At 46.7% G+C, this 26,634-nt stretch overlaps 1 protein-coding gene across 1 annotated transcript in view; it reads left to right on the forward strand.

The window, feature by feature from the left end:
- pou6f1 (POU class 6 homeobox 1) overlaps positions 1-24,297 on the forward strand; it is a 305,810-nt gene extending 281,513 nt beyond the window's left edge. The window contains exon 8 of the mRNA XM_041180184.1: positions 23,892-24,297. Coding sequence (XP_041036118.1) covers positions 23,892-24,297 — 406 coding nt within the window. The remainder of the gene's footprint in view (positions 1-23,891) is intronic.
- Positions 24,298-26,634: the final 2,337 nt, after the last annotated feature.

The raw sequence follows: 26,634 nt of genomic DNA on the forward strand, positions 1-26,634 counted from the left end.
ACTATTATTGCCCTCTTGTTCTTACAAGCAGAAATTTGCCTACATATTTGTTCTTGTATCTCCCTTTCACTATTTGGGGGTCTGTAGTATACTTCTAGTACTGTGACTGCCCTTTTTTTATTTCTGAGCTCACTCTATAAAGCTTCGTTTGTTGACCCATTTAGTATATCATCTCTTCTCACAACTGGAATTGATTCTTTAACCATTAGTGCTACCCCCCCTCCCTCCTTTTTTATCTCCTACTCTATCGTGTCTGAAGACTCTATAACCAGGGATATTAAGCTGCCAGTTTTGTCCCTCCTTTAGCCAGGTCTCCGTTATAGCAATGACATTCTGCTGCCATGTGTCTACCTGTGCCCTTAACTCATCTACCTTGTTTGTAATACTCCTTGCATTGAAGTATAAACAGTTTAACCCTGTCAATTTCCCTTGCTAGACACTTTTGAAACTTTGCTTCTCCTGTAACTCCATGTCTATCACAACGTCCCTAGCTAATGTTCTACCTCAATTTTTCTGATGTGAATCTGACCTATCTGATCCTACTCCTGGGATCCCATCCCCTTGCCACACTAGTTTAAATACTCCCCAACAGAACTAGCAAAAGCAAGGGCACTGGTCCCAGCCTGGATCTTTCGCTAAGCCTCTGGGTTACTAATCTAGTTACATAATCCCCAACGAACAACCACTATGCTACTGTATCCTGTTAAAATTATAGAAAACTACAAAGGAATTGGAGATGAGATTGATCTCTAAATACCAGGCTAGACTTTGCAGCAACAGTCTCATCTATGTTCAGCGTCTGGTGTAGATTGGTGCTGCAGGTATTGGTGGAAGTGTATTTAATGGGACTACTTCTGCAGAAAGCTTATTTCTCAGCCAAATGTATTTGTTTTTTTATGCTGTTGTCAACATTTTCAGCTCCTGCCTTTTGTTGGGTGACCCTTGTTATTTACCCTCCCTCCCATACTAGAGATGATAATGTGGGATTACCCCACTATCTGTTTTTATGGAGTAACTCGAGGGCAATGGAAGGCAGTCAGGCTAGTCAGGCAGAATGGAAGGTGCATGGCAAACACCCCCTGGCATTCCCACTTCAGGCATAACAGGGCAACGTATTCCTTGCTTCATTTGATCCAGGAACAGTGCTCGCAGAGGCAAGTACCCTTCACATAGGAAGCCATGAGGGACAGGTCAGATGCTACAGGCCAATTCAATGACACTGCACAAGAATCACAACGATCCTAAACATCTCCACTGGAGGCATCGGAAAGATCAGTACCACACAAAAAACTATGAAAGTTGCTGGAATGTTGTTGAAAACCTAACTAGTTTCCTAACATCATTGTGGGAAGGAAGCTGCCATCCCTACCTGGTCTGGCTTACATGTGACTTCTGTCCCACACTGCAGGGTTGGTTTTGAATGCCCTCTGAAGTGACCTAGCAAATCAGATAGTTGTACAAACAATCCGTATGAAGACAGCCCATCTCCCCCTTAGGACAACAAGTGACAGACAGAAGCGGCATTGCTAGTGTCAAGCAAATCCTTCAAATAAAGTATTTGCAAAAATGGCCAGTCAACTATATGTAGGAGCAATAGGCATATCATAGTTTGTGGTGGAGCAATTACATCCAGTTACTCATTGACAGTTAACAGTACATGACAGGACACTGCAGTTTTGCCAAGTTTGCAGAGCAAGCAAGATTTCCCAAGGAGATTGCACTCTTATGGCCTTTGAAGTCTCCAGGTCACTGTCACCACCTATGTCAATATAAAGGCTTCCAGTCTTGGCATGTCGGACTTCTTTGCAACACTGCATCGTGCAGTTGAATGCTCACTCTCCTGGAAGTTGCCACATTGCTTTCTTTCTAAAAGTAGTCCAGAGTGCCAACAGTCCATCACCCAGTGGGGCAGGTGTCTGTGTGCCTCCTGGGAGACCAAGGTTACTCTTTAGAGACATGATTGAAGACTCTGTGCACTTGCCCCAGGACACCAGCTGAGGAGCAATGTAACACAGTGCATCTACCACTAAAATGTGGTGTCAGCAAGCTATCCATAATGGATCTGCACTAAATGTTTAACTGTGAAATTCAATACAGTACAAAAGCAGGTGCAGGGATCGTGATGTGCGATTAACCCAGTTCCAAGCCAGGCAGCAGACAAAGCTTGCTCATTTACCTTGTTGCAGCATACAGTCAGCACTAAGTGTGCTGTTGAGTGACTAGCATGCCTAAGCAGGGTCGCAGAATTTTGAGATGCTAACATGAGTTCAAGTTCCCAAGTTTGTTATTTAAAGCCAGCCTGTACCTCTTAAAGGGGAGGTGCGTTTTGACTGGAGCAGGTGCTGGAAGTGGGTGGGAAAGAGCACCTGACCTGCAAGAAGCATGACTATGGTGCAACAGGTGAGAAAATGGGCTCCAAGGTTCTCCAATTCAGCACTGGAGATCTTGGTACAGGAAGCAGACAGGAGAGGAGAGCTCCTCTATCCATATGGGACCAGGAGACCCTCCAGATCAACACTAAGAATGCAGTGGGAGCAGATAGCCATCACGGTCAATGCCAAGGACCTGGATACAGTGGCATTAGAAGTCTAATGACCTCTCACAAATGATTAAGATCAGTGAATGTATCCTTAAATTCTGTATCCTACCAACTGCACTGCTAGCTTCAGATGCTGCTCAATTCACCACACCCCCATCACTCACCTAACAACAATCTCCATCAATCAGGACTCATACCTAACATTCCTCACCTCATCCTCACACACTTAACACTTCTGCACACAGCCACACCTCCCAGCTTGCACATACTGCCAGCTATTCAACTGTGGCAGGCACATCACCCAAACACATTTAACCAGATTCACTGATACAATTCTCTCTCTTTCAGATCAAGGTGGTGCACAATTAGCAGTGGAAGGAGCTACTCAGCGGAGGACAGGCACAGATGTGTGTCCCCACTCCCCATGGAGAAGTGGCCATGAATGAGGGCATGACCAGCATTGCAACTGAAAGCATCGAAGATGATGGTATGCTCATCCCTAATCCTCCTCACATCCCACTTTCCCCTCATCTGATTTACAAGCTGCGGATTGTGTAAGCAGATACCTCTTTGTTACCCTTTCCCACCACCATCACAACCTAACCCTTGTGTCTTTCTCCTTTCAGATGCCCAAGAGCTGACATCCAGCCAGTCAGTGGTGGAAGAGAAAGAGGTGAAAGAGCAAGAAGACAGTGCTGGAGGTGAAACACCATCACTCACTGTCACACTCACAGCCACCAGTTCAGATACAGTCACTGCACATACTTTAGAGGCAGGATCTGCACATGCTGAGACACTGGGCATGAGTGACCTGCAGCCAGAGTGGGTTGGAAGGATAGCATGGGTGCCAGCTCACCCAAGGGCGAGGTCACACACAAGTTCTGCTGCAGAGGACTCAGAAGAGGACTTTGATGGGGCAGCACACAGGAAAATGGCTGATGGGCATACACACAGAAATGCTTGGGTCTGGGTCCTCAAGCTCCAGAGTTGCTTGACGGCGTCCTGCAAGGCTATCTGTGGCTTCAGCCAGTGAAATTCACCAGCTATGCTGCAGCCACTTGGGTCATACAGTGTAGGAGCACGAGGCCAGGCAAAGGCACCTGCAAGATAGCAATTAAGGGCAAATGTATGGAATATTGGATGGTTTATTTGATAAAGTTGGTTTGGAATGGTTGTTTTGTGGTGGTTTTTATCCCAGCATTGGTACCTAAAGAACGCTGTGATAGTCAGCAACAGGGAAGGCAAGCTGTAGGATTTTTGGTGAGAGGGGAATTGGTGTTGTGTTCACTGATACGGCAGTCGGATGTGTTTTGCCTCCTCTTTTCCTCCTGCTCTTCATCTTCACCCTTCCCTTCTCTTTCCTTCTACTCCTTCTCAGCTGCTCACCATATATCTGGTGACAAGAGCTGTTCCTTCATGATGGTAAAGTTACAGATACAGCAGACCATGATGAATTGTGTCACGCATTCTACTGAGCACTACAAACTCCAGGCAGCGGGAGCCCACATGCGCATCGGAGTCATGAGTCATGTAGTCAATGGATAGACTTTTGTCACCCAGTAACCACGCTCTGATTCCTTGTGGTGGTTTAAATGTTGACGGTACAGCGGACTGGCGCAGAATGAATACATCATGGCTGCTGTCAGGATACTGGGCATTGACACAGTATAGTTACACATAAGCTGCACGTGAGGGAATGGAAACTATTGCGGTTGCAGTACATCTCTCTGGAATAACATACGGCATCCACAAAGCAATGTGTGCCATCAGTGGCAACCTGCACTATGAGGAAGCCCGCTATCCTGGTGAAACTACGTGTACACTTTACCTGCTTCGCACTGGAACGAGAGAATGTAATGTAATCCTCTCCCGCTTTGCGTATGGACTGTCAGTAACCTGCCTTATACAACAGCAGATGGTGAACTGCGAGTTGTTGGAGATGTCACCTGCTCCAATCTGCAAGGATCCCAATGTTAAGAAGTTCAAAGCCATGGTCACCTTTACAGCCACTGGCAATGTCATCCTTGTCCAGCTCTGAGGCTGCAGATCTGCCAACAACAGACGGCACATTTCTGTTAGCACCTCCTTAGTGAAGTGGAAATAGTGCACGCACTGTTCCTTGCTGAGGCTGAAGTAGGAGAATTACTCCCTGAAGACCCTGAGTGGATATGGTCTCCTGCTGAGAGTCCTTCTCCCCCTCCTGCTGCTCCCTCTTCGAGCAACATGTCCTCCTCTGTGTCACCTCTTCTCATTCCCCCTGTCATACTGCAGGCCAAGGAGATGGAAACTACACCATCCTGACTTGAAAATGTTTCACCGTTCCTTCATTGTCTCACTACACCGTAGAATTCACCCAACTTTAAGTAACAATTCACAAACCACCAGATATTACCACTACTAACTCAGCAAATCATTCAACAATTAATCTGAAAGTGGTTTTAATTTGTTTGTGGCATGTGGTGTTGCTCACTAGGCCAGCATTTATTTTCCATCCCTAGTTGCCCTTGAGAAGGTGGGGGTGAGCTGCCTTCTTGACCTGCTGCAGTCCATGTGGTGTAGGTACACCCACAGTGCTGTTAGGGAGGGTGTTCCAGGATTTTGACCCAGTGACAGTGAAGGAATGGTGATATATTTCCAAGTCAGGATGGTGAGTGACTTGGAGGGGAACTTCCAGGTGGTGGTGTTCTCATGTGTCTGCTGCCCTTGTCCTTCTAGATGGTAGTGGTCATGGGTTTGGAAGAGCACCTTAGACAGCACGTCTAAGGATCTTTGGTGAATTCCTGCAGTGCATCTTGTAGATGGTACACACTGCTGTCATTGTGTAGTGGGAGTGAATGTTTAAGGTGGTGGATAGGGTGCCAATCAAACTTTGTCCTGGATGGTGTTGAGCTTCTTGGGTGTTGTGGGAGCTGCACTCATCCAGGCAAGTGGAGAGTATTCCATCACACTCCTGACTTGTACCTTATAGATGGTGGACAGGCTTTGGGGAATCAAAAGGTGAGTTACTCGCCACAGGATTCCCAGCCTCTGACCTGCTCTTGTAGCTGCAGTATTTATATGGCTAGTCCAACTCAGTTTCAGGTCAATGGTAACCCCCAGGATGGAATTGGCATTAAATGCCAAAGGGAGGTTCTTATACACTCCCTAGTTGGAAATATCATTGCTTCGCACTTGTGTGGTGCAAATGTTACATGCCAGGTTTTCCAGCTGTTGCTGCATTTGGACATGGGCTGCTTCAGTATCTGAGGAGTCGCGAATGGTGCTGAACATTGTGCAAACATCAGTGAACATCCCCACTCCTGATCTTATGATGGAAGGAAGGTCATTGATGAAGCAGCTGAAGATGGTTGGGCCGAGGACACTACCCTGAGGAACTCCTGCAGTGATGTCCTGGAACGGAGATGACTGACCTCCAACAACCACAACCATCTTCCTTTGTGCTGGGTATGACTCCAACCAGCGGAGAGTTTTCCCCCAGATTCCCATTGACTCCAGTTTTGCCAGGGCTCCTTGATGCCTCACTCGATCAAATGCTGCCTTGATGTCAAGGGCAGTCACTCTCACCTCACCTCTGGAATTCATCCTTTTTGTCCATGATTCAACCAAGGCTGTAATGAGGTCGGAAGCTGCGTGATCCTGGTGGAACTCAAACTGATCAGGTTATTGCTGACTAAGTGCCGCTTGATAGCACTGTTGATGACCCCTTCCATCACTTTACTGATGACCGATAGTAGACTCATGGCCGGGTTGGATTTGTCCTGATCTTTGTGTACAGGACATACCTGGGAAATTTTCCAGATTATTGGTAAGATGGTAGAGTGGGGGATATGTCAGGCCATGAGGTTACAGATTGTGTTCAAATACAATTCTGCTGCTGCTGATGGCCCACAGCACCTCATGGATACCCAATCTTGAGTTGCTGGATCTGTTCGAAGTGGGTGTACAGGTCCACAGGTCACTGAAAGTGGCAACGCAGGTGGATAAGGTAGTCAGGAAGGCATATGGCATGCTTGCCTTCATTGGCAGTGGTATTGAGTATAAAAGCTGGGAAGTCATGCTGCAGCTGTATAGAACCTTGGTTAGGCCACACTTGGAATATTGTGTGCAATTCTGGTCGCCACATTACCAGAAGGATATGGAGGCGTTGGAGAGGGTGCAGAGGAGGTTTACCAGGATGCTGCCTGGTCTGGAGGTTATTAGCTATGAGGAGAGGTTGGAGAAACTCGGATTGTTCTCACTAGAGCGACGGAGATTGAGGGGCGACTTGATAGAAGTTTACAAAATTATGAGTGGCATGGACAGAGTAGATAGTCAGAAGCTTTTTCCCAGGGTGGAAGAGTCAATTACGAGGGGACATAGATTTAAGGTGAGAGGAGAAAACTTTAGAGGAGATGTGCGGGGCAAGTTTTTTACACGGAGGGTGGTGAGTGTCTGGAATTCACTGCCACAGGAGGTGGTGCAAGCCGGTACGATAGTGGTGTTTAAGAGGCAGCTTGACAAACACATGAATAGGATGGGAATAGAGGGATACGGACCCCGGAAGTGCAAAATGTTTTAGTTGACGGGCAATATGATCGGCGCAGGCTTGGAGGGCCGAAGGGCCTGTTCCTGTGCTGTACATTTCTTGGTTCTTTGTTCTTTGTTCTTTGAAATCTATTCCATTCAGCAGGGTGGCAGTGCCACACAACATGATGGAGAGTGTCCTCAGCTTGAGGAAGGAACTTTGTCTCCACAATGTCTGTACAATGGTTACTCCTACCAACACTTTACTGGACAGATGCACCTGCAAGAGGCAGACTGGTGAGAGTGAGGTCAAGTGGGTTTTTCCCTCCTGTTGTGTCCCTCACCTCCTGCCTCAGACCCAGTCTGGCAGATATGTCCTTCAGGACTCAGCCAGTTTGGTACTACATTGAAGTCCCCCCCAACCAGAGTACATCCCAACTATCCTCAGTGGTGTTCAACATGGGGGATCACTGATTCATCAGTTGAGTTTGTTGCTTGACTAATCCATGGACAGCTCTCCCATTTATTCCACAGATGTTACTAAGGAGATGTTACAGAGCCAACTAGCTGGCTGCGCCTTTGGCATTGCCAGTGCCTAGCATGATGCTGATTGGTCGATGATCTGTCAACATTTATTCTTATTCAACTTTGTCGTAGCAATACAACTGAGTGTCTCCTGTGGTCTCCTGGGCATAGATGATAAGCCATTTCAGATGTCAATTAAGAGTCTTCCACATTGCTGTGGGTCTGGAGTCACGTGTAGGCCAGACCAGGTAAGGACAGCAGATTTCCTTCCCTAAAGAATATTAGTGAACCAAATGGGATTTACAACAAAAAATCTTGTAGTTTCATGGTCACCATTACTAAGACTAGCTTTTTACTCCAGATTTATTTCATTAACTGGATTTAAATTGCTAGGCTGCCTTCCTGGGATTTATGTATCTTGATCATTAACCCCAGCCTCTGGGTTACTGGTCCAATAACATAACCACTATACTGCTGTACACACTGACTGACATCATGACCTGCCTACTCTGCATACATCGGACACGCACTTCCAGCATTTGCGCTAACAACCTCACCAAAATGGTATCCAGCATAGTTAGCACCAGAAGTGTGTGTCCATGGCGCGGATGTTATCTTGGACCTGAAACTGCGTCCATCGTGCCTAAAAAAACAGGCATTGTACAACTTAATTTTGCAGCCTTAAAGTTTTGAGATGTTTCGTGCAGTGATTACACAGCCCTACACGTAAGGCTGAGAATGAAGGAATGCTTCCAGATGACTGTGGGAGTGCAATGGAAAAATGTGGTCTCCTGGGCATAGATGATAAGGAATGCACTCACTTTAACACAGAAAGGAGACCACATAATCATGTATTTTTGTCAAGTGCTGATGAATTTTTCCCCTTGCCTGTTCTGGTTGTGTTATCAAATGTTGTGCAGCACTGAGTTACTGTACCCTGAACACCATCTGTGGCTGTGTTGTTCTGCTTTGGGGCTCATATCTGTTTCACTGAAACACTGCAGGCCTGCTTTGTATAACTTTGGAGAGAAGCCTGTCCACAGTCTGCTTGCTGGACCAGGGACCTCTCTTGCCCTCTGCAAATGTCAGTGACATTGTTGGGTGTCATCATTTACAGTGAAGCTTCAAAAAGAATTTCTTGTGCCCTGTTCCCTTTAAGTTGTTGCAGGTTTTTAATTACTGCAGCCATAAACAAGTTTCCACCACCTAAAAGGCAGCTGTCTCCCAATCAAACAAAGCCAGTACTGCTCAGCAGAGGGGATAGATTACACTCTGTGACAGAGGGAGGTAAAAAGAATTGGGCCTTAGGCAGCTGATGTGCTGTTACTGGTGCTGGTGGCCTGCCCCGACTATGCAAATGAACCCAACCTCGCAATTTGTGACAGGGTCTAGTTCTGGGCTGGGACCCCAGAAATTTCAGGACTTTACAGTTTTGGAGAAGCTGAAAAGATATTTCAGTCCATTGGCGGCTTTTACCAGTGCTCAAAGGGGAGAGAGCTAAGAGGTCACTGGCAAAAAAGAAGAGGTGCTGACATGAACCTGCAGCCCACCTCAAACACTTCTCTTTCATTGTTGTTGAGGTGGAGATGATTCTGCGTGAGGTGCTTAAAAACATAGAATGGTTACAGCATAGGGGGCCATTTGGTCCACTTTGTGCATGCCAGCTCTCTGCAAGAGCAACTCAGCTAGTTCCACTCCCCTGCCTTTGCACTGTAGCCTTGAACATGTTTCTTTGTCAGGTGATTATCCAATTCCCTTTTGAAATCTACAATTAAATCTGTCTCCACCACCCTCTCAGGCAGTGTATTCCAGATTCTAACCACTCGTGAGAACATAGCAACATAAGAAATAGGAGCAGCTGTAGGCCATTCGGCCCATCAAGCTCTGCCATTGAAGAAGATCGTGGCTTACTCATGATAACTAAGGGGGTGAAAGGTTATGGGGGAGAAATCAGATCAGCCATGATCTTATTTAAATTGCGGAGCAGGCTCAAGGGACCAAGTGGCCTACTCCTGCTCCTAATTCATATAGGTGATCTGACATGGCTTTTTCTTCACTTTCCTGTCTGTCCCCCATAGCCCTTGGCTCCCTTGTCAATCAAAAATCTATTTAACTCAGCCTTGAATATATTCAATGACCCACCTACCACTGCTCTCTGCTATTATGACCAGTCCCCAGGCAAGGTTCCCCCCAATTTGTTAACTTCCCGAATGGGACCCAAATTTTGTTATGTTCCCTGGTGAGGAGGAATGAGCTGGCTCCCCTTCTTTATTCAACCCCCTCGGTTGGTCACTACAAGGTTAATTTAAAAGCAATCCTTTCCCTCCATGGATACCCTTTCCCAGTCCAAATGTACTTACTTTTTTAGGAGGAACCAATTTAACCAGGCTTTCTCGAGTCAAAGAAAGAGTAAAGCCTGAATTTTCTGGCCCCATAGGTGTCGGGTGTCATGGCGGGCTGTTGGGGGATGGAACAATATGGTGGGAAGGCCAAAAATGGGTTTTATGCCATCGTGAAACTAGTTTGCGATCGTCTGCTCCACCTGTCAATGGCAGGCTGCATTTCTTACTGCCGTATATTGAGAACATTATTTTAATTAATTAATAAGCCCTGCTCACCGGAATCATCCTTCCACGTCGAATGTACCGTCCACACCAGAACAGCATGCCTCATGGCTGTCTTTAAAAGGTGTGCACCTAGCCCGCTGAACTTTGAGGGGAACTCGGAGCTGAGTGCACACACACAACCATGTGGAGTGCTTGTCAGCATCCCCTGTAGGACATCGAGGAAGAGGGCGTTGCACATTCACAGGGGACACAGGCGAGTCACTTTGCCCGGCTGGCATTCACTGCAGTGCCTGGGCAAGGGCTTCAGTTCAGGTCAGACCATTGATGAGGTGGGAGGGGGAGCTCAAGGCAGCACAGACAGAGTGAAGGAAATACTCAATCACATGCCGGGGGCTAAGGGGGGGGTGGGGGGGGGGTGAGGGAAGAGGCCAAACACCTGGAAAAACTTGTCAAAAGTGAGCATTCTTCCGCAGCTGAGACCGTTCATCTGCAGCTCCATTGACAGCCTTGGAGTTGGGCCTCTGAAGCTTTTCTGCCCACTCAAGCAACGCAAAAGCATCAAGTTGCCACCAAGAGCTCCAGAACCTTTCACCCCTCAGGCACAGGCTGCATTTAATGTGCATTTTAGGGGGCAGCAGAACTATTGGCCGACTGGGTAAGTTGTACAATCCCTTTGTGAAAGGCGACCATGGTGCAGACACTGCTGGAGGCGCTCACAGTCCCTTGCAATGTCTTTATTAAGATGTGGACCAGTCTTCCCCATGGTTCAAGCTAACAGCCTTGCAGTGTGGGTTAGGAGAATGCCTGTGCCTGAGCTGAGAGCACAGCCTGCGGTCCAATAGCCGAAGCTGCTGCCAATCGGTCAAATGGAGGTGGATGGAGTTTCGGACAGCCAATGAGTGCACTACACACTGGCCATCCAAGTGCTGGCCAGCACTCTCCTGCATGTGTGAAGGGCCTTCAGACTTAACCAAGGGAGGTTCTTAGTACACCCACACATCTCTCTCTCTCTGATCCTGTAAGTGGGGAATATCACGATCATCAAGCCAGATGATTTAGCGGTAAACCTCATGGCTTACAGAGAGCAGAGAAGAAGAGAGCAGTGGAGGTGCCTGGCTCAGCAAAGGGAGGAGCATCTCACTCAGAATGAAGAGTGGCAGGGCCTGCTGCACATGCTGCTGAAGATCCACAGAGAGCCATCGCTTGTCGGTGCCTTGCTAGACCCTGGGTCTATAGATGGCACTTGTCATCCCTGCAGCTGACTGAGAAGCAGAGGACTGCGCATGTCTAGGGAAATGGTTGGTCACATATAACACCTGCTGCAGGATTTGGCACCAAGGGGACATGCAGGGCATCCGCTGCCAGTGGCTGTGAAAGTGACTGTGGTGCTCAATTTTTACACCATTGGCTCCTTCCTGGGCTCCACAGGTGACATATGCAGAATGTCGCAAGCCTCCACGCACAAGAGTAACCAGGAGATCATAGGTACCACCTTCGCCAGGGCACAGAACTTTGTGCATTTCAACTGAGATCAGGAAAGTTAGGAAACAAAAGCGCTGGGATTTGCGCAGATCTCAGGTTTTCCACAGGTGCAGGGTGCCATCGACTGCACTCACATGGCACTCAGATCTCCATGGCAACAAGTGGTTAACCACATCAGCTGGTGTGTGACCACCACCAATGCATCCTTCAGGTCTGTGCATGGTTTCCATCGAGTGTACATGACTCCTACACCTTAGCAGGTCACAGATTCCTGACATCTTCCAGGGTCCTCAGAGTCTGCAGCGTTGGCTCCTCGGGGACAAGGGCTACCCACAGGCGACCTGGCTGATGAGGCCTGTGCAACAGCCTCAAACTGCAGCAGAACGACGGTACAGCAAGGCTCATGTCGTCACCCAGACTTTGGTGGAGCAAACTGTAGATATTTTGAAAATGGGCCTCCGGTGCCTGGACAGGGTCAGTGGGACACTGCAATACAGTCCCCAGAGGGTGTCGCGCATCATCATCGCTTGGTGCACCTCCATAACCTGGCGCTGCAAAGGGGGGAGACTGGCTGAGGAGCAGATGAGGGCCCTGTGGGTGTGTGCTGGGTTTGTGAGTGTGTGAGTTGAGAGTGATGAGAAGAGTGACTTACCCTGGTGGAACGGAGGAGATCATTCATCCTCTTGTGGCACTGGGTGGCTGTCCTCTTTTGTAGGGCATTGGCACTGATCACCACTGCCACCACCTCCCATGCTGGATTGGTGACCTTGCTTGCTGGTCTTTGCCCACAGAGGGGGTAGAGGACTTCACGGCGGGCCTCCACAGTGTCCAGTGGGCACCCGAGGGATGTGTCGCTAAATTTGGGGGCAGCCATGACTCTGCAGCAGCTTTCGATGCCTTAGAGAGAGCTAGCTCTGTACAGGGGCAGCCTTTAAACATGGCACCCGGATTACTGAAGGCCTGAGGTGATGGCGGGGCCGGCAATTCAGAGGCTATCCCGCTAGCGTTCCGGTGTGTTTCCCGGGAATGCATAATTAATGAGGTGGGAAGCACCGGGATTGGGACGATACGGTGTGAAATCCCACCATTGCGGCCAGCAGGTAAAACCACCCACTACCGCACTTGGTGCAACTCTGGAACAATTATGCCCTACGTTTATTACTTCCTAAAAACCCGAGAAAAATAATAAAAACACAACACACATGCACACAGATCAGGAATGAGGAGTTAAGGGCAGAATTTTGCCCTTGTTGGGTGGGCTCGGTGGAGGTGGGCAGGGCCGTTCAGGAAGCCGACCGCTGCCCGCGATTGGGGCCAGACTGCAATTTTACACCTTCTGACCCCAACTGAAACCCACCCAGCAGGAACCACGAGCGGCTGGGGAGGAGGGTGAGCTTCGTGCGAGTGTGCACTTGATATTCTTCCTGAGGCACAGAGCTACCTCAGGGAGGGGAAGAGTTTTCAAAAAAAAAATTAAAGTTTGATGAAAGTTATAAAACATATCCCCTTATGTGACTCTGTCACACGAGGGGACATGTTATAAATGAAATTTTAAAAACGTTATTTCATTTTGATTTGCTTTTGGAAATCTCATCCCGCCCATGGATGAGGTTTCTAAAAAAAAGAGCAACGGCCGCTTGGACTTTTCACCAGTCCGCCAAGCGTGAAAAATTTAGGTTAATTGATACTTTAATGGCCTTAACAGGCCTTTTAATTGTCGGCGGGCGCGCTGCCAATTCCCACACATACCTGCCAACCGAACTATCGCACGACTGTACATTGACGTCAGGACACTGGCCTGGCATCAATGCTGCCATTTCACACTCGAGCAGGTCAGGCACCCACCCGCCCACCTGCCAAGGTGATAATTCTGCCCTAAGAATCCAAGTGGAAGGTAAAAAATATATACAAATCAGTTGTTGGCCTGTCCGTGAGACGAAGATGGCGAAAGATGGCATTTGTTAACTTGGATGAGTCCAGTAGAGCTGACTTTGGCAGGTTCACAGTTGGTTTGGAGACACAAGGCTCTGTAATATCCTGCTGAGCAGGAGGGGCCGTAAAATCCTGGCCTGGGTGTGGTCTCACCAATGCTCTGTACAGCTGTAACAAAACCTCCCTACTTTTATACTCCATCCCCCTTGTAATAAACCCCAACATTCCATTTCCCTTTCTAATCACTTGCTGTACCTGTGTGCTAACTTCATGTGATTCATGTACCAGGACACCCAGATCCCTCTGTACTGCAGCATTCTGCAGTCTCTCTCCATTTTAATAATATTCTGCTTTTCTATTCTTCCTGCCAAAGTGGACAAGCTCATATTTTCCCACATTGTGCTCCATCTGCCAAATATTTGCCCACTCACTTAACCTCCCTGTATCCCTTTACAGACTCATTGTATCCTCCTCACAATTTGCTTTCCTACCTATCTTTGTATCATCAGTAAATTTGGCTACAGTATACTCTGTTCCTTCATCAAAATCATTAATATAGATTGTAAATAGTTGAGGCCCAGCAATGATCCCTGTGATACTCCACTAGTTACAGTTTGTCAACCTGAAAATGAAATATTTATCCTAACTCCGTTTCCTGTTCATTAGCCAATCCTCTATCCATGCTAATATATCACCCCCAACACTGTGAGCTCTTAGCTTGTTAACCCACTAAGTAAAAAATGTTTTCCTTATGTCTCCGTTAGTTCTTTTGCCAGTCACCTCAAAGCTGTGCCCTCTGATCTTGATCCTTCTGGCAATGGGAGCAGTTTCTCTCTATCTACTCTATCTTATACTCCTCATGATTTTAAACTCCTTTATCAAATCTCCTCTTAACCTTCTTTTCTCTGAGGAAAATAGCCCCAGTTTCTCCATGCAACTGAAGGCCCTTATCCCTGGAGCGATTCTTGTAAATCTTTTGTGCACCCTCCCTAACGCTTCACATCCTTCCTAAAATGCAGTGTCCAGAATTGGGCACAGTAATCTTGCTGAGGCCGAACCAGAGTTTTATAAAAGTTCACTGTAATTTCCTTGCTCTTGTACTCTGCCTTTATTTATAAAGCCCAGGGTCCCATAAGACTTTTTGAACCTATTCTATCTCCTTTGTAAATGGTAAAGCAAAATATTTAATATTTCTGCTATTATTTGTGGCATCATCCCTTAATGATCCCATTCACATCATAGTCTTTTTTTTTATTGATGTGCCCGTAAAATGTTTTGCTATTTTATTTTATGTTCCTTTTTAATTTAATTTAATAGTTCTTCTTTGTCTTCTTACTTTTTTTACTTCTCTCCTAATCTCTTCATATTCTCTCTTAAACTGCACCCCTCTACTGTCTATGCACTCCTCTGCCTCTTTCCTTATCCTCAGTTGTTCCCTCATGTCTTTATTCGTCCATAGAATCCCACTAGTGTTTAGCTTGTTCTTTCCTTTCAGTGGAATATATTTTCCCTGCACTCTGTTGAACACTGTTTGAAATGTTGTTCTACCTCATTGTTCACCAATATAGTTTGCCATTTTATTTTCTCAAGTTCTATTCTCTGTCCCTCAAAATTTTTTTTGAAAAATGTACTTTATTCATAAAATATCTGAAAGAACATTACAAAACATTTCTAAATGGCTATCACATAAAGTGCAATCAGATTCAATCTTTACACATGGATCACAAGGTGCTTCAATGCAATCAATGAATATTACAATCATTTCAATATGCTCATTACAGACAGTCAGACAATGGGATTGGAGTTATCAACACTCTGCGGTGCTTCAAAAAATTATTCAATGCAAACATTTATTGTGAGCCGTACAGCCCGAGGGGTCTATACAATTCCCAGTTCCTCGGTTCCCTATGGCAGAAAGGTCTTAGACAGCGACCCTTCCCCATTGGGCCTTTGCAGCAGCTGCCCCAAGCTTAAGTGTGTCCCTCAGTACGTAGTCCTGGACCTTGGAATGTGCCAGTCTGCAACACTCGGTCAGGGACAACTCTTTGCGCTGGAAGACCAACAAGTTTTGGGCAGACCAAAGAGCGTCTTTCACCGAGTTGATGATCCTCCAGCTGCAGTTGATGTTTGTCTCGGTGTGTGTCCCTGGGAACAGCCCATAGAGCACAGAGTCCTGTGTGACAGAACTGCTCGGGATGAACCTCGACAGAAACCACTGCATCTCTCTCCAGACCTTCTTCGCAAAGGCACATCCCACAAGGAGGTGAACAACAGTCTCTTCCCCACCACAGCCACCTCAAGGGCAACGTGCAGAGGGGGTGAGACTCCTGGTGTGTAGGAAGGATCTGACGGGGAGGGCCTTTCTCACCACCAGCCAAGCTATGTCTTGGTGCTTGTTGGAAAGTTCTGGTGATGAGACGTTCTGCCAAATGACTTTGTCAGTCTGCTCGGGGAACCATCCCACAGGATCCACCCTCTCCTTTTCCCTCAGGGCCTTTAAGACGTTACGTGCCGACCACTGCCTGATGGACTTGTGGTCAAAGGTGTTTCTCTGCATAAATTTTCCCACGAGGGACAGGCGGTACGGCACAGTCCAACTACTTGGAGCGTTCCACGGCAGCATGGCCAGACCCATCCTTCACAACACTGGGGACAGGTAGAACCTCAGCACGTAGTGACACTTGGTGTTTGTGTACCGAGGGTCTACGCACAGCTTGACGCAGCCACACACAAAGTTGGCCATCAGTATGAGGGCGATGTTGGGCACGTTTTTTCCCCCTTTATCTAGAGGCTGGTACATCGCGTCCCTGCGAACACGATCCATCTTCGACCTCCAGATAAAGCGGAAGATGGCTCGGGTGATCGCCACCACACAGGAGTGTGGAATGGGCCAGACCTGCGCCACGTACAGCAACAGCAAGAGTGCCTCACACCTGATGACCAGGTTCTTACCCGCAATGGAGAGGGAGCGTCGCTCCCACACGCCCAGTTTCCTTTTCACCATAGACACTCGCTCCTTCCAGTTTCTAACGCGTGTCCCGGTCCCTCTGAACCATATCCCCAGCACATTCAGGCTGTCAGCCCTGACAGTGAAGCGGACAAAGGATCGGTCAGCCCAGTTCCCAAAGAACATGGCCTCGCTCTTCCCATGATTTACCTTGGCACCTGGGGCCAGTTCGAACTGGTCGCAGATGTGGATCAGTCTGCGCACCGACAGCAGATCCGAGCAGAAGACGGCGACATCATCCATGTACAGGGAGGCTTTATCTGAGTGCCTCCACTGCCTGGGATCATCACTCCTCTTATGCCCGATCCTTCCTGATGGACTCAGCAAAGGGTTCTATGCAACACACAAACAGGACAGGGGAGAGAGGACAGCCCTGCCTGACTCCAGATTTAATAGGAAAGCTATCTGATTCCCACCCATTGATTGAGACTGGGCTACTGATGTTAGTGTAGAGCAGTTGGATCCAATTGCGAATTCCATCTCCAAACCCCATTTTGGGGAGCACATCCACCATGTAGGTGTGCGATATTCTGTCAAAGGCCTTCTCCTGATCCAGGCTGATGAGGCAGGTATCCACACCCCTGTCCTGTACATAGGCAGTCATATCCCTGAGCAGCGTGAGGCTGTCAGAGATCTTCCTGCCCGGCACAGTGCAGGTCTGGTCAGGGTGGATCACCAACTCCAGAGCAGACTTGACCCGATTGGCGATGACCTTGGACAGAATCTTAATGTCCACATTCAACAGCGAAATGGGTCGCCAATTTCTAATTTCCTCCCTTTCCCCCTTGTGCTTGTAGATGAGGGTGATGATGCCTTTCCTCATGGATTCTGACATACTGCCGGCCAGGAGCATACTCTCGTACACTTCTAGCAGGTCCGGGCCGATCCAGTCCCACAGAGCCGAATACAACTCCGCCAGCAAGCCATTGCTTCCGGGAGTTTTACTCTTCTCGAAGGACTCAAGGGCCTTAGTCAGTTTGTCAGGAGTTAGTGGTTTGTCCAGACTCTCCCGTGTACTGTCGTCTAAGACCTCCGTGATAGAGGACAGGAACGACTGGGAGGCCGTGCTGTCTGTGAGCTTCACGTCATACAATCCAGCAGAAAAGGATTTGCTGATCCTCAAAATGTCAGACTGCAATGACTTTACTGAGCTGTCTTCTTCCTTCAGGCTGCTGATCACAGAGCTCTCTCTGTGTACCTTTTGGAAGAAGAAATGTGAGCACATCTCATCCTGCTCCACGGAGCGGACTCTGGAACGGAAGATGATCTTGGAGGCCTCCAAGGCAAAGAGCGAGGCTTGCTGGCTCTTCACCTCTTGGAGTTCCTCCTTGACATTGACCCCCATCGGCTGCAGCCAGAGCAGTTTCTGCATGTTTTTCTGGAGTCGGGACATTTCCCTCTGTTCCTTTCCAGCTTTCTGGGTGCCTTTGAGGATGAAAAGCCTCAGCCCCTAAAAATTAGCTTTTCTCCAATCTATTACCTTGTATTCATCTTATTTAATGTCCTTCTCTGTCACGATCTTAAAGTGAATTATATTATAGTCACTATTGCCTCGATGTTCCCCTACTTTCACTTCTTATATGCTCTGGTTCATTCCCCATTACCTGATCTAACAGTGAATCTTTCCTTGTTGGGCTTTTAACATACTGGGTTTGAAAGGAATCCTGCACACATGTTGGGAAGCCCTTTTGCATGTATTAGCAAGTCATGCATGCTCATTAAAAGGCCACCTCACCAGAATTAAGTTCCTTCTCCAAATTAAGTTCCCTGCTAGTGAGAAATTAAAGCATTCTTTTTTACAGCTACACAAAAGTGATGTGCACCTAGTGAGGTAGACTTCTTCCATGATTAACGGTGAGCTGCCGTTGCATTGTCCTCTTTGGGGAGCATCTGTAAATGTCAGCCTATGCTTGCGATCGGGTAGTGACAGTGCAAGTTGTGTGAAGGATAACCAAAGAAGGGTTAATGGAGAAGGATGGAGCAGTGGCCGGTCACAGGTGGGACAGAGCTGTCCGGGTACTCTATAAATATGGTGCCCGGACCTTCAACTCCATGAGGTAATGGTGGGCACAGCGACTGTCCCGTCACTAGAATAGGTGAGCTCTTCACAGATGCATATTTAATGAGTTGAACAGCACAGGATCACACACCTCCCCCCCGCCATAGGAATCACTCACTTCCTCACCCACCACCAAACTTAGACTCCAGAATGGAAGATTCCAGCCTATATGTCTATTTATTCCCTTGCCATCAATGTCTTCCCTTACTTTATTCTTTCCTATGTTCTCCTGCCTGTATTGTTTACATTTAAGCTGCTTATGTTTCTTGTAGATCCCTCCCTGCCCCCCCCTTTCCTACTTTAAAGCCTTTGCCACCTCCCTGTTTACCCTTTCTGCTAGGACACGGGTCCCATCCCTGTTCAGATGGAACCCATCCCATTGGTTAGCTCCTTCCTGTGCCAGTGTCCCATGGAAAGGAATCCCTCTTTCCCACACCAGCCTTTTAGCCACATGTTAATTCTGCTGATCTTTCTGCTCCTATGCCAATTTGTATGTAACTCAGGCAGTAATTCAGGGATTATTACCCTTGAGGTCTGGCTTTTTAATTTAGAGCCAAACTCCTGATACTCTTGCAGCGGGACCTTCTCCCTGTTCCTATCTATGTCGTTTGTTCCAACGTGAACCATGACAACTGAATTTACCCCCTCCTTTTTCATGTTCCTCTACAGCCACCTTGAGATATCCTTCACCCTGGCACCATGTAGGCAACACAACCTTCGGGATTCTCATTCTTGGCTGCAGAGGACACTATCTATCCTGATTATAGAGTCTCCTATTACTATCACATTTCTACTCTCTCTCTCCCCTCGCCTCCACCCCACTTACTGCACCGCACCCACCTACAGCTTTCTGAGCCACAATGCCTTGGTCTGCATTGTGATTATTCTCCCTATGGTCTTTCTCCTTGTCCCCACAGGTAGTGAATACATCCTACCTAGTGGACTGGACTAGTGTCTGTGGGACCTCCTTAATCTCTCCTAGATTCCCGCTACCGGCTCCCTATCAGCCACACCCTCCCTTTCCTGAACCTGTATTTTCCCCTGGGCTGTGACTGTATTCTGGATACATCTGCCCAGAAACTCCTCCCCCCTCCCTTATGTGTTAGTGTAGTATACGGGTCTGGCACATATAGGGTTAATGTGGGACAGAGTACAGTACCACCCACACAGTGATGCAAAAGAGCACATGACCCACACCCAGGGTCAGTCTAGTGCTGGACTGAGCTGTTTGTACCAGCAAGCATGGAGACAGTTCCTAACTTGTACCCTTTACTGTGTATATGTAAATAGTTCCAAAAGTCAATAAAGACTCACAGTTAACCTACATATGACTACAAAGACTTCTTCAGATCTATTGAATGTATCCAACAGCCTACAACAGTCAGAGTCTCTCCAACTCACACTCCAGCTCAATGACTCTGAGCGGAGAGATTTGAGATGGACATATCTCCTGCAGAAGGGTCTTGCCATTCACAAACATCCTGCAGTCTAGACACACAACCTGCTCTGCCTTGTCTTAGACTAGTCTTATCTTATTTAATTAATTAATTAACGTATTTGTTCAACAATTATTGGGAGTTATCAAGTAGTTTAACTAGTTAAACCATTCCTTGTGTAAAAGATCAGAATACTGAAGCAGTCCCTGTTGAAATGCAGCAAGACCTGGACAATATCTAGGCTTGGGCTGACAAGTGGCAAGTAACATTCACACCACACAAGTGTCAGGCAATGACCATCTCCAACAAGAGAGAATCTAACTATTGCCGCTTGACATTCAATGGCATTACCATCACTGAATCCCCCACTATCACCATCCTGGGGGTTACCATTGACCAGAAACTGAACTGGACTAGCTGTATAAATACAGTGGCTACAAGAGCAAGTCAGAGGCTGGGAATCCTGCAGCAAGTAACTCACCTCCTGACTCCCCAAAGCCTGTCCACTGTCTATAAGGCACAAGTCAGGAGTGTGATGGAATACTCCCTACTTGCCTGGATGAGTGCAGCTCCCACAACACTCAAGAAGCTCAACACCATCCAGGACAATGCAACCTGCTTGATTGGAACCACATCCACCACCTTAAACATTCACTCCCTCCACCACCAATGCACAGTGGCAGCATCATATACAAGATGAACTGCAACAACCCACCAGGGCTCCTTCCACAGCACCTTCCAAACCCACAACCACTACCATCTAGAGAGACAAGGGCAGCAGACACATGGGAACACCACCACCTGGAAGTTCCCCTCCAAGTCACTCACCATCCTGACTTGGAAATATATCACTGTCCTTCACTGTCACTGGGTCAAGATCCTGGAACTCCCTCCCTAACAGCACTGTGGGTGTACCTACACCACATGGACTGCAGCGGTTCAAGAATGCAGCTCACCCCCACCTTCTCAAGGGCAATTAGGGATGGGCAATAAATGCTGGCCCAGCCAGCAAAGCCCACATCATGTGAACGAACAATAAAAAGATCCCTTCCCTTATTGCGCAGGATTCCCTCACTCACCAAATCCCCTGAGTTGAGTAAGCACTCTGTCGCAGCAGTACTGCTTCAAGCTGGACTTCACGTGACTTGTTTTATGTATAAGCTAAACCTCCTGTCGCAAGGAGTGTGGCTGCTCCAAGGCACCATCTCCATAGATCATCATTGCAGCATGTCTGGATGGAGTTGGAACTGGGCATGATGTCTGGTCCTGTCACTGGACGTGCCAGCCCTTATAGTGCTTTTTTATCAGTTGTTGTCCTAGCCACATCTCTGGGGCAGGCTAGCTGCTGGCATATTGTGACCACCGTTCCACACAGGTAGCTGCGATTTTGCCTGCAGATACAATTGATGGCACTTTGGGCATTGTGTCCAGTCAAGTCTTGACCACCATTTCATGCAGTATCTCTGAGTGGAGTGCTTCTGAAGAACTAAGGGTTGGTCATGCTTTCACTGATACCAAGACTGTTGTCACAGCCAACCTTGGGAGTTGGAGCCTCTTGCATGTCGTACTCATCTGCTGAAATGAGGTATGTGTACCTCTGTCTGTAGATGTGGGTGTGAGAGTACCTGCAGCATGTGCAGCATGACCCATCTGGTTGCTCTCTGGTGGTTTTCCTCTTCCTCCTCCAAAAAGCTCAGACATACTAACTTTTCCATTGGGACTAACTGAATGAGGAAATTAAAAAATAAAAGCAATTACTACAAAAGGCTTGTGAAAACTTAATTAACAAAAAAGAAAGTCTGCGCAAAAAATGCCCTAGAGCTGCTTATTTAGTTTTACCTTGTCCTCTAAGTGACCTTTCACTTTTATTTGATCCTCTGGCAACCCTGGACAGCTATATTGTGTGGGTGTGATTTGGAAGTGGTGCTGTACTGGCAAAAAGACAGAATAGAGAGAATGTGCAAGGTTATGACAATAAGGCGGGGGACTGGGACTAGGTAGAATGCTCTTTCAGAGAGCCAGTGTAGACTCAATGGGCCGAATGGCCTCCTTCTGCGCTGTAAAGATTCTGTGATTCTGTGAATATCAATCCCACTTCATTTGCACATTATGATAAAGCTGCCATCCTTGGCCTATAGGAAATGTACATCATTTGTACATGCAGTGGAACCCATAATGCTTTTCCTGCTGCATTATAACCCATGAACCAATGAACACAGAATGTTTGCCAAGAACTGTTGCCAATTTCAAAAGTCATCATGTTCGGTTTGAAGCTGTAAGTACTTTTTGTGGAGCAGTGGGTTCATATTCAGATTGTCCCCTGTATTGAGTTACTAATTTGAACAGTGCTGATCTGGGGAGGCACAGAACGGAAGCCAGGTCTTGCTCATAAAGAAATAGAATGATTCTTGGGCAAAAGTTTTGTGCACTTCTTGGTGGTTGGTTTCAGAATGGCATTGGTGGGTTTCCTTTCGTTCACAGGATGTGGGTGTCACTGGTAAAGCCAGAGTTAATTGCCGTTGAGAAGGTGGATGGTGAGCCACCTTCTTGAATACACCTGAGTGGCTTGCAAAGCCATTTCAGAGGGCAGTTAAGAGTCAACCACATTACTGTGAATCAGGAGTCACAAATAGGCAACAAATTTCTTTTGCTGAAGTATGTTAGTAAGTGTTTTTTTTGTAATAATCCGATAGTTTCATTCTGTTTTTTTAATTCAATTAGCTGAATTTAAAATTTTCAGCTTCCTCAAGGGATTTGAACTCATGATTTCAGGTTTCTAGATTACTAGTTCAGTAACATAATCACTGTGCCACCATTGCCCTAAAGCAAGGATGGGGAACCTTTTTCTTATCACAGGCCATTTACACATAGACAAAATCAGTCGTGGGCCACATACACATAAAAATCGCCAGTGCGGGTGGAGCTTTAGTGCATCAAACTGCATTGTCAACGTGTAATCTGCTGGTTTGAGCTCTTCCCACAAAACAGCAACTATAGTCAAAGATAAGGTTTCTCAGCTTTCCTGGCCTCATTTTTTTGTTTAAATTAGATGGCAAATTTCCCATCCCAAAAGTCTAACACTGTTCTAAAGTTCACCCAGGACTTTATTGTTTTCAGACACCATCATGGTCAGTTCCAGCGACAAATGAGCCATATTGTCATGATGGGTTTGTGCAGATCTCACAAAAAATAGAGACTGAGACAACAAAAGGTTCCCCACCCCTGCCTTAAAGAGTTTCTCCATGCCCAGCACTCCACTGGAGATTCAGCCCAAATATTGTTTTCAAGTCTGTGGAGTGGAACTGGAACCCATAGCTTTCTGACTTAGAACCTAATAAACCACAACTGGTAAGGGAGAAATGGGAAAAAAATATTTGACAAGGAAAAATATCTTTGGGCTGAGGAAAATCTCAAATTACAAACTGTAGATCAAAATTACTCAACTCGACTTTTATTTGCTATAGTCCACTCTTTAAAAAAACCCATCAAAGCAGCCCAGCAGCTATAATACATTAGACTGGAAAACAAATCAAAATTCCATAGTCAAGGTGGTACTAACTTGTTTGGAGGAGGGGAAGAGCTTGTAAAAGTACCAATTTTGCTAGATTCTCTCGGGGACAACGATAAAACTTGTGAATCACTTACACGTGTCTTCTGCTATGCTAAAGTAATAAGGTAGCTAAAGACCACCGGTTAATTATGCCAAACTGGGTATTCAGCAGCCTCCTGAGCACCACATGATCAGAACAGAAAAAGAGCATTAACTATTGACGTTTCTTTGGAGATGTAAAATTAGTTGTCTGTAGGCCGACAATTATAGCACAGTTTTGTGTCCTGTTAGGTTTGAGAAATTGGACATCACTCCTAAAAGTGCACAGAAGATCAAGCCAGTTCTAGAAAGATGGCTGACAGAAGCAGAAATACGACACCGTGCGGGCATACAGAACCTCACTGAGTTCGTTGGTAGTGAACCTTCAAAGAAACGCAAACGGCGCACATCTTTCACACCACAGGCCCTGGAAATCCTTAACGCTCACTTTGAGAAAAACACACACCCCACAGGTCAGGAAATGACAGAGATAGCCGAGCAGCTGAACTACGACCGAGAGGTGGTTAGGGTGTGGTTCTGCAACAAGAGGCAAACTTTAAAAAACACCATCAAGCGACTGCAGCAGAATGACTCAACGGGAACAGGTTCAATCGAACGATTATCGGACTCCACAGTAAACATTGCTGGAACAGGCTGACGTACAGAAGATTCTTTCAGTGAGTCGTTCCAATGTTTCTATAAATAATACTATGAGGATCATTTAGAGGGTAAGGGCCAAGCAGAGAAAGTAGACCCAGATCACTGCATCCATCTGTCTACTAAGGCACATTGTGGTATATAGCCACTTGGATGGAGCCATTATAGCTAATTACAATAATATATATGAGTAGTACATAAACTGCTGCATAATTATTTTTGTAGCACTCACAGTCTATCATAATCAGTTATAAGGCCCTTCCTCTTGTGTCATGTTACTTGGACCTTGTGACCAAATGAGCATCTCTGATGCCTATCAACAAGAAAATGCAACTGTTCAGATCTTACCTTGAGGGATATATACTCTATAAAATAATACATTGAAGGATGTTAAACATTGTAATCCAGCTTTCCCCAAGGGCTCAGCAAACCTATCCTGTGAGTAGTCGATTCATATAGACCAGTTTTGATCTTTAATCTGTGCCAGGTTACCTGACCTCCAGCAGGACAGCTGTAGGATGCACTACAATGGGCCTAAGAATCCTGGAGTTGAGCTTGGGGTGGGGAGACGAAAAATGGCCAGTGTGCCTGTTCCAGATCACTGTATGACAATCCATGCTAGAAGAGTGCATATGTATAAGTCAGGTGAGTAACTAGGCTCAGCTGTGTTTCTGTAGCCTATTGAGAATTGGGCCTCTATTTTAATCCCCTCCCTAACTGGACGGGCAAGTCAGGGTCACGGGAGAGGATAAAACCCCACAAACACCAATCCTGCCCTCAGCCACCACAATGTTAATGGTGGTGCATGTCCCACTATGGGGAGGTGGGAGGCACGTGCATATCTGTAAATTGGGGTCCCGCTGTGATTTTAACTGGTGCTCCATAGGTTTCACTCAGGTTGACAAGATTGCTAGGGTGACCCTGGCGGGATTGAGTGCTAGCTGATAAGCTTACTGAAACAAAATCGGAATAAAGCTACAACACTCACAACTCTTTCAATGCTGTGATTCAGTGATCACTGTTTGCTTTGGATTGTATTTTGAACAGTGTTCGCCAACACATCAGAGAAGCTGACTGTGGGTGTTGCTATAGCTGCACTCTATTAGAGTGAAGAGGAAGAGCAGCAGCAAAGGCTTGACAAGGGAGCTGCAGGAGTGCCAGCAATGAAATGAATGTGTGCTGCAGACCTTTCCGCCTCAGTGAGTCTTCAGACTGAGGCTCAGCTTCCTTGACCATTCTGAGGAACAGTACTTCATGATACTCACATTGTCTCACTTGTGTTGTGAGAATTATCTGATCTTGGCCCATCTATCTCACCAAGATGCCAACATGATGTGCCAGTCCCTATGCTGGTACCTGTTATATATGTATCATGTGACGGTATATCTTCAGGATAGATGATTTCCTCCAAGTATTCTTCATTCCCTGAGGCTGGGCTCCGTGATGTTAATGTGAGGTCCCTAGAAGGAGGGAGAAAGGGTAAACATTTAGTTCATAAGAAAGCGTAAATGTCCATATGAAGCACCTTACTGGTTGATATGTTTAAATGGATGAAGGCCCAGTTGGTTGTGTAAATTGAAATCAGTCACCCTGTTCTGTGGATGTGTCAACCTTCCCATCACCAATGCTGAGGATGTTACTGGTTCCACTTCTGTCAAGGTCATTCTCATCTGCCAGATTCACTTCAATGACATCTGGGTTCTCTATGTTGGTCTTGGCTCTCTCACTTGAATCTTTCACTCTATTCTCTTACAAGAGGGCTATTAATGGCTACAAGGATGTTTGCTTCCTCTGAATGTAGTGCATAAAGTGAAAGGGAGAATCCAAAGATGTCATAGGAGTGGGGATGTCAGGTGGTTACAGATAGTGGCTCCTCATTTTCCTGCATTACAACAGTGACTACACTTCAACAGTTGTAAAACTCTCTGGGATGTCCCAAGGAAGTGAAAGGCACTATATAAATGGGAGTCCTTTCTTATAGTGCTGAGGAAATTGGTACAGAGCCAAGGATAGGAGTGAATGGTATAGACCAGAAAGTAGAGTGAAAGCAAGCATATTGCAGGAGATGGGTAAAGAACATGTGCTGACCTTTCCTGACCCAGTCAGGTCATTGAACGATTTCCTACAATGGATCCAGAACCTTGAGGTGGACTAAGCATGTAAAGTAATGGCCAAAACATTGTGTCATGTGACTAGGTATCTCACTTGCAAATGCATCATGACAACTAGCTCAGAAGCTTTATTTAAATTAAGCCTGGCTGATTTGCTTCCATGTCGTGCAGTGCTCCAGCCTCGCCACCTCTGCCATTCTCACACATCATGTTCCCAGTTCCAGCTA

This window comes from Carcharodon carcharias, chromosome X (genome assembly GCF_017639515.1).
Source record: "Carcharodon carcharias isolate sCarCar2 chromosome X, sCarCar2.pri, whole genome shotgun sequence".
NCBI classification, from domain to species: domain Eukaryota; kingdom Metazoa; phylum Chordata; class Chondrichthyes; order Lamniformes; family Lamnidae; genus Carcharodon; species Carcharodon carcharias.